Genomic DNA, 8,395 nt, shown 5'->3' with positions numbered 1-8,395 from the left:
TGTACCATTTGTCACCAAGGTAGAACCTCATTTGCAAATAAAGTAATTTTGATTTCATTTGAACTTTGTGCACGTATGCCTGCCATCTAGCGGAGAATTTTTGTCGTAGGCTATTCGCAAAATTCCTGTGTACAAAGCGAACAAAAACCATAAGTGAATATGCAAAACTAAGTATTAATTAAAATAATATTTAAATTATTTCTTTCGTTGTACTATGCACATTTGTGCGCACTTCCAATATATAAAATGCCTCCCATAGGCTGGCAGTATAGGAGGATGGAGGCGGCGGTTTTGTTTTCCCTTTCATTAAGGGATTTAGGGATATTTTAGGATGTGGTGTTGGCAGCGCTGTATCAATGCTTGAAATCGGACAACAGTCCGTGCCTATGATTTGGCTTGGGGAGGATTTTGAAAGCAAAGATGTGTGTGAACACATAACGCTTCTCTTCTCGTGTTTCTTTTTAACGTACTGATGATTTATTGTTTATATCCTTATATATCTTGGGTAAATGCCCTTTAATATATTAGAAGTGCTGGGTAAACAAAACCCTATCATGGAATGCAAACAATCTAGCCTACATAAATTAACACAGTATGTACAATGATAAATCCTTTTTCTAAAAGGTAGTTGTATGATTTTTCTAGGTTAATTGTTGCATGGAATCGTTATGTAATCTGCTTTACTTACTGGTTTATGTTTTGTTTAGCTTTTTTTTTTTTTTTTTTTTTTTTTTTTTTTTTTTTTTTTTTTTTTTTTTTTGACAGTGATGAAAATTTAGTGCAACCTTTGAATGTATGGAGCGAATAAGTTTGATGGTGTCCGGCTCCATGGCTAAATGGTTAGCGTATTGCCGTTGGTCACAGGGGTTCCGGGTTCGATTTCCGGCAGGGTCGGGAATTTTAACCATAATTAGTTAATTCACCTGGCACGGGGACTGGGTGTATGCATAGTACGCGAACAGGGAACTGGAAATCAAGTAGGGATGACATAAAATTGTTAGTGTTGAACTGTAGAAGTATTGTAAAGAAAGGAATAGAATTAAGTAATTTAATAGATATATATATTTACCAGATATTGTAATAGGAGTTGAATCATGGCTGAGAAATGATATAATGGATGCAGAAATTTTCTCACCGCACTGGAGTGTGTATCGTAGAGATAGGATAGGAAAGGTGGGAGGGGGAGTTTTCATTCTGGTGAAAGAAGAATTTGTAAGCTACGAAAAAGTTAAAGATGAGACACATGAAATTCTAGGTGTAAAGCTCATTTCTAAAGATAATAGGCAACTTGATATATTTGGAGTGTATAGATCCGGAAAGGGTAGCACTGATGCGGATTCGGAATTATTTGATAGGATAGTCAGCTATGTGGGAAACGACATGGAAAGAAATATGATTGTAGCGGGAGATCTGAATTTGCCAGATGGCAATTGGGAAGGAAATGCGAACGACTGAAGCATGACCAACAAATGGCAAATAAGTTAATATGGGAAGGACAGCTGATTCAGAAAGTGATGGAACCAACCAGAGGGAGAAATATTTTGGATGTGGTGCTGATAAAACCAGATGAGCTCTATAGGGAAACTGAAGTAATAGCTGGTATTAGTGATCATGAAGCTGTTTTTGTGGTAGTTAAAAATAAATGTGATAGAAAGGAAGGTCTTAAAAGTAGGACTGTTAGGCAGTACCATATGGCTGATAAAGCAGGTATGAGGCAGTTTCTAAAAAGTAACTATGATCGGTGGAAAACGGTAAATAAAAATGTAAACAGACTCTGGGATGGGTTTAAAGAAATTGTTGAGGAATTGACATCTGGCAAATTCAGATCTCCCGCTACAATCACATTTCTTTCCATGTCGTTTCCCACATAGCTGACTATCCTATCAAATAATTCCGAATCCGCAACAGGTTTGTACCTTTAAGGGTGGTAAGGAATGGTAAAGACCCACCTTATTATAATAGAGAAATAAAGAGACTAAGAAGGAGGTGCAGACTGGAAAGAAATAGAGTTAGAAATGGCTGTGGAAGTAAGGAGAAATTGAAGGAACTTACTAGAAAATTGAATCTAGCAAAGAGGGCAGCTAAGGATAACATGATGGCAAGCATAATTGGCAGTCATACAAATTTTAGTGAAAAATGGAAGGATATGTATAGGTATTTTAAGGCAGAAACAGGTTCCGAGAAGGACATTCCAGGAATAATTAATGAACAAGGGGAGTGTGTATGTGAGGTTCTTCAAAAGGCAGAAGTATTCAGTCAGCAGTATGTAAAGATTGTTGGTTACAAGGATAATGTTGAGATAGAGGAAGAGACTAAGGCCAAAGAAGTAATAAAATTTACGTATGATAACAATGACATTTACAATAAGATACAAAAGTTGAAAACTAGAAAAGCGGCTGGAATTGATCAGATTTCTGGGGATATACTAAAGACAATGGGTTGGGATATAGTACCATATCTGAAGTACTTATTTGATTATTGTTTGGCCGAAGGAGCTATACCAGATGAATGGAGAGTTGCTATAGTAGCCCCTGTGTATAAAGGAAAGGGTGATAGACATAAAGCTGAAAATTGCAGGCCAGTAAGTTTGACATGCATTGTATGTAAGCTTTGGGAAGGCATTCTTTCTGATTATATTAGACATGTTTGTGAAATTAATAACTGGTTCGATAGAAGGCAATTCGGTTTTAGGAAAGGTTATTCCACTGAAGCTCAACTTGTAGGATTCCAGCAAGATATAGCAGATATCTTGGATTCTGGAGGTCAAATGGACTGTATCGCGATTGACATGTCTAAAGCATTTGATAGGGTGGATCATGGGAGACTACTGGCAAAAATGAGTGCAATTGGACTAGACAAAAGAGTGACTGAATGGGTTGCTATATTTCTAGAAAATAGATCTCAGAGAGTTAGAGTAGGTGAAGCTTTGTCTGACCCTGTAATAGTTGAGAGGGGAGTTCCTCAGGGCAGTGTTATCGGACCTTTGTTTTCTTATATATATAAATGATATGAGTAAAGGAGTGGAATCGGAGGTAAGGCTTTTTGCGGATGATGTTATTCTCTATAGAGTGATAAATAAGTTACAAGATTGTGAGCAACTGCAACGTGACCTCGAAAATATTGTGACATGGACAGCAGGCAATGGTATGTTGATAAATGGGGCTAAAAGTCAGGTTGTGAGTTTCACAAATAGGAAAAGTCCTCTCAGTTTTAATTACTGTGTTGATGGGGTGAAAGTTCCTTTTGGGGATCATTGTAAGTATCTAGGTGTTAATATAAGGAAATATCTTCAATGGGGTAATCACATAAATGGGATTGTAAATAAAGGGTACAGATCTGTGCACATGGTTATGAGGGTGTTTAGGGGTTGTAGTAAGGATGTAAAGGAGAGTGCATATAAGTCTCTGGTAAGACCCCAACTAGAGTATGGTTCCAGTGTATGGGACCCTCACCAGGATTACCTGATTCAAGAACTGGAAAAAATCCAAAGAAGCAGCTCGATTTGTTCTGGGTGATTTCCGACAAAAGAGTAGCGTTACAAAAATGTTGCAATGTTTGGGTTGGGAAGAATTGAGAGAAAGAAGAGCTGCTCGACTAAGTGGTATGTTCCGAGCTGTCAGCGGAGAGATGGCGTGGAATGACATTAGTAGACGAATAGGTTTGAATGGCGTCTATAAAAGTAGGAAAGATCACAATATGAAGATAAAGTTGGAATTCAAGAGGACAAACTGGGGCAAATATTCATTTATAGGAAGGGGAGTTAGGGATTGGAATAACTTACCAAGGGAGATGTTCAATAAATTTCCAATTTCTTTGAAATCATTTCGGAAAAGGCTAGGAAAACAACAGATAGGGAATCTGCCACCTGGGCGACTGCCCTAAATGCAGATCAGTATTGATTGGTTTTAACCTTTTCTTGGTACCTGAGCTCCCTAGTGCTGAATGGGAACTTGGGATCAAGAAAAGGTTCGCGTCTTCATAATCATTTCATCCTCGCCTACGCCTACGGTCGTCAGATCAAAAGACCTGCACCAGACCTCTCTGGAGACCACACGCCATTATCATTATTATAGTTCGAGTGGTATCTTTGAAAGTAGGAAAGATCATGATATGAAGATAAAGTTGGAATTCAAGAGGACAAATTGGGGCAAATATACATTTAGAGGAAGGGGAGTTTGGGATTGGAATACCTTACCTAGGGAGATGTTCAGTATATTTCCTGTTTCTTTGAAATAATTTAAGAAAATTCTAAGAAAACAACAGATAGGGAATCTGCCACCTGGGTGACTGCCCAAAATGCAGATTGGTAATGATTAATTAATTGTTTTCAGTATACGATCAATTCAAGTTAACTCGTAGGTAATCACTGTTTATTAGAACACGTTTGTGTTGTTTGTATGGACTGTAGAATCTCGGACTGTGGGAAGTGTGCTACTATTTTTGTTGAATATTGCACGATTGTGTTTTGTACTGTGCCAAGCTAAGCTGGTTTCATGTACGGGTAATATGTTGAATCATTCTCGTACTTAATTTTGATTTAAATTGATTGTATGTGTGATCAGCTTAGTTAAGCGGTAGGTAACCATTCCTGTAACCATCATGGATTTTCGTGAGCTAACCCTTAGACTGTAGTGGAGTCTTGAGACTCCAGTCGATGACGAATCAATCGCTTGATGGTTCGTGAACGGCCCATTTGTATATCTATTCTTTCTGTAATAATAAGTAGAATCTTCAATTTTGTTTCTTCATTATCTTTGCTACAGCCTGCATCTAATTCAGGTTCACTAGCCGACTGATCAGTTACTGACTGGTGGCCTCTGTAAGTTTCACTATCTGAACATTTTCCGATCACCTCTTACTGTTCTGAAATTCAGCATCAGTAACATTTACAGTTTCTCTTGATGGTCCATGTTTTATAGTCCATTTTGCTTTCCTTCACAAAACACAAGCAAACATTATGTGTACTCAAAAGATTCACAACTCCAGCAGAAGGCTTGAAGAAGCAAATTAGACCCCTTATTGGTCTTCCTCTTGGACCTTGTGTTGCACAAATCTGCTCAGAGTAAAAGCCTGGAAGTTTGATCATATTACTTGCTAGGGTTTATGATATGATAAGTATGTCCTGATCGTTAAAAAGATTTCTCGGGGCTAAATCCAGAGTGCTTTTTATCCCTTCTACATTCCATAGGAGAAGATTAATCCTCTTCGCTGTCGAATAATGTAATTGCCGGGCTGAGTGGCTCAGACGGTTGAGGCGCTGGCCTTCTGACCCCAATTTGGCAGGTTCAATTCTGACTCAGTCTGGTGGTATTTGAAGGTGCTCAAATACGTCAGCCTCGTAGATTTACTGGCACGTAAAAGAACTCCTGCGGGACTAAAGTCCGGTACCTCGGCGTCTCCGAAAACCATAAAGTAGTTATTGGGACATAAAGCAATAACATTAATCAAAAAAATGTGATTGTGTATATAGAGACGTGAACTTCATGATACTTGAATCAGAGAGATTAGTAATAATTGGACTATACGTGGAGCCCTAACTCCAATTGAGGACATAATAGCTACAATAATGACACCATTATCAAAGACAGATCCATTAAACAACACAATCGTAGCAGGAGACTTAAACTGCAGATTAGACAGGAACAATTATAGCAAAGAAGAGCTGCTCCAAATAATGGATGAGGAAGGATTTACTCTCGTCAGTCGGGAATATGATAAGACATATTTCTCTCACGATGGTAGTAGTACGATTGATCTGATATTTTTTAAAGGATACGGATTGCATCAAATGGATTACAGAGTCGCAGAGTATCCTTTGAAGAAACATTGTTTGATCCTAGTGAGTTTCAAACCGAGCTCGATAGCTGCAGTCGCTTAAGTGCGGCAAGTATCCAGTAATTGGGAGATAGTGGGTTCGAGCCCTGCTGTCGGCAGCCCTGAAGATGGTTTTCCGTGGTTTCCCATTTTCACACCAGGCAAATGCCGGGGCTGTACCTTAATTAAGGCCACGGCCGCTTCCTTCCACTTCCTAGGCCTTTCCTATCCCATCGTCGCCATAAGACCTATCTGTGTCGGTGCGACGTTAAAAAAAAAAAGTGAGTTTCAAGGTAACGGATCAGTCAAGTATAAATGATGAGATAAAATTCCGTAGCTCCAAGTCTCGGATTCTAAACAAAGACATTCTAAAACAAGATAAGAGCAGGCTTGATTATCTATGTAACAAAAAAAGGAGCTCCCATACTTTGTATCAACTACAGGACTGTGGTACTGATTCCTTGCGCTAGCAAAGGTCTTCTCCATATCTGCAATGAGAGACTAAAAGCCTTCCTCCTGCCACAAATAAGAGCAGAGTGGGTTCATCCCAGTCAAGGGCACAAGGGCGAAGATCATAGAGAAGGCCCAAGATTACAACATCCCAATATTCTTGTTCTTTGTCAGCTACAGGAAGTCATTTAACACTGTGAAGTGGGATTCTTTATGGGACACTTAGGAACATCGCGGTTCCAGAGTACCTCACATGTTTGATTAGGGCACTACATTAATAACAGTGCAAAGTATGGGTCAACTCTGGCAGGCGAAACAGTTAGCAAACTGAGGTACTCCGATGACACTGTTATTGTAACGACGAGTGCCAGGGAGCTGGAGATAATCATGGACTGCCTGATAAGAGCAAAGTGTATGGCCTTGAGTTGAACAAGAGCAAGACGGAAGTCTTGATTTTGGACGGTGAACAACAACCTGCCACATGAGTAGGGTTGCTGGGTTTCAGGTGGTGGGGAGATTTATCTGCATGAGAATTCTGGTCTCAAACAATGGAGGCTGCTCGGATGAGATAAGGACACGCGTTGCCCTGGGCCACGTGACGACTACCAAACTCTGCAAGATATAGGGGGATAGGACCATCACCAAGAATACGAGCGAGTCTGAAGCTGGTAAATGCGCTGATATTTCCTTTATAGTTTATTTTCATTTCCATATTGATAAAGTTGGGAATAATTCCACGTAATCAATACTGCTTATTAAAAGTACAATATATTTATGCTTAAAAATACAGTATTTGTAGTACTGGTTTTGATCTGTATCGATAATCCTCAGCTGCATTAACTCTTTGCAGTCCAATTATCTGTCACATGTTCCAACAGTCTGATCCAAATTAATTTTCCACATTTTTACCTAGTCAGATTAAACTCAGAACTTTTATTAGTAACTATAATTATATTATTATGGTTAATTATATTCTGTAAACATGAGTCTAGTGAGTTATTTACAGCTTTACACAAAAGGCTAATATCTCATTTTGCAGATATGAAAGATTTCCGGTCTAAAGAATTTGTTTGTCGTGTGCTTTCTTCAGTGAAATTTTCACTAGAAAAAGTTTTTTACAAAGATTTTGGATGCTCCATTTAGAAAACACTCAACATCAAGGTATCAGTCTTAGAACCAGAACTCAGTCAGTAATTTTCTAAATTTTTTTTTTTCTTTTTTTGTTATTTGCTTTACGTCGCACCGACACAGATAGGTCTTATGGCGACGATGGGACAGGGAAGGGCTAGGAGTGGGAAGGAAGCGGCCGTGGCCTTAATTAAGGTACAGCCCCAGCATTTGCCTGGTGTGAAAATGGGAAACCACGGAAAACCATCTTCAGGGCTGCCGACAGTGGGGTTCGAACCCACGATCTCCCGAATACTGGATACTGGCCGCAATTAAGCGACTGCAGCTATCGAGCTCGGTTTTCTAAAATATGTTGACAGTAAATGTAGGGAATATTCCTCACCTGGGCCATACTTGTCTGTTGATGAATCTGTTGTTGGTTTCAAGGCAAGAATATGCTTTATAACCTACAACCCCAAGAAACCAAGTGGGGGCTCCGTGTGTATGTTTTTGCGGACTCTCTTTGTGGATACATTGTATCCTTTGTGCTTTACCACGGAAAATTGACAACTTGCAACGCTGGAGTTCACCACACCTTCATCTTCACTTGTCAGTACTCTAAATTCCTCGTTCAATTCAAATAAATAATCATCGTCACTGCTGTCTAAATAAACGTGCGTACGTATTTCTTCTTCAGTCATATTTGCCGCTTTTATATCGCAAGTTCAATTGAGACAATTCGCATTCACAGATAAATGCGCCTAGTACAACACATGTGCAGCACTACTCAACGTAAATACAGCTGACAGGCCGCGCCCGCAGGTAACCATGATGATACACGGCTGCGTGTATCTCATATTATTTCCATGTAGATAACAGAACGGCTTCCTTCGCGTACAAAAATTTGCTCCAGAAACTCCACGGCTATCGATCGACCTCAATCAGGTCAAAGATCTTCGATAAGTAACTTCTCAAGTAGAACGAAACATAATGTCAAGGTGACCTCGATGTTGGACCAGTTACC

The 8,395-nt window shown here is 39.4% G+C and overlaps 1 protein-coding gene across 2 annotated transcripts in view; it reads left to right on the top strand.

Moving 5' to 3' along the window:
* Positions 1-373: 373 nt before the first annotated feature.
* LOC136864273 (RING1 and YY1-binding protein) overlaps positions 374-8,395 on the top strand; it is a 189,734-nt gene continuing 181,712 nt past the window's right edge. Inside the window, exon 1 of one of the 2 annotated variants that reach the window (XM_067141045.2) lies at positions 374-592. In XM_067141045.2, coding sequence (XP_066997146.1) covers positions 510-592 — 83 coding nt within the window. In that variant the 5' untranslated portion in view covers positions 374-509. Of the gene's footprint in view, positions 625-8,395 lie in introns of both variants that reach the window. The other variant, XM_067141046.2, reaches the window with a different exon arrangement.

Source organism: Anabrus simplex, chromosome 2 (genome assembly GCF_040414725.1).
Source record: "Anabrus simplex isolate iqAnaSimp1 chromosome 2, ASM4041472v1, whole genome shotgun sequence".
NCBI lineage: Eukaryota > Metazoa > Arthropoda > Insecta > Orthoptera > Tettigoniidae > Anabrus > Anabrus simplex.
The sequence above is the reverse complement of the archived record's forward strand: the minus strand, read 5'-3'. Positions and strand labels throughout refer to the sequence as shown.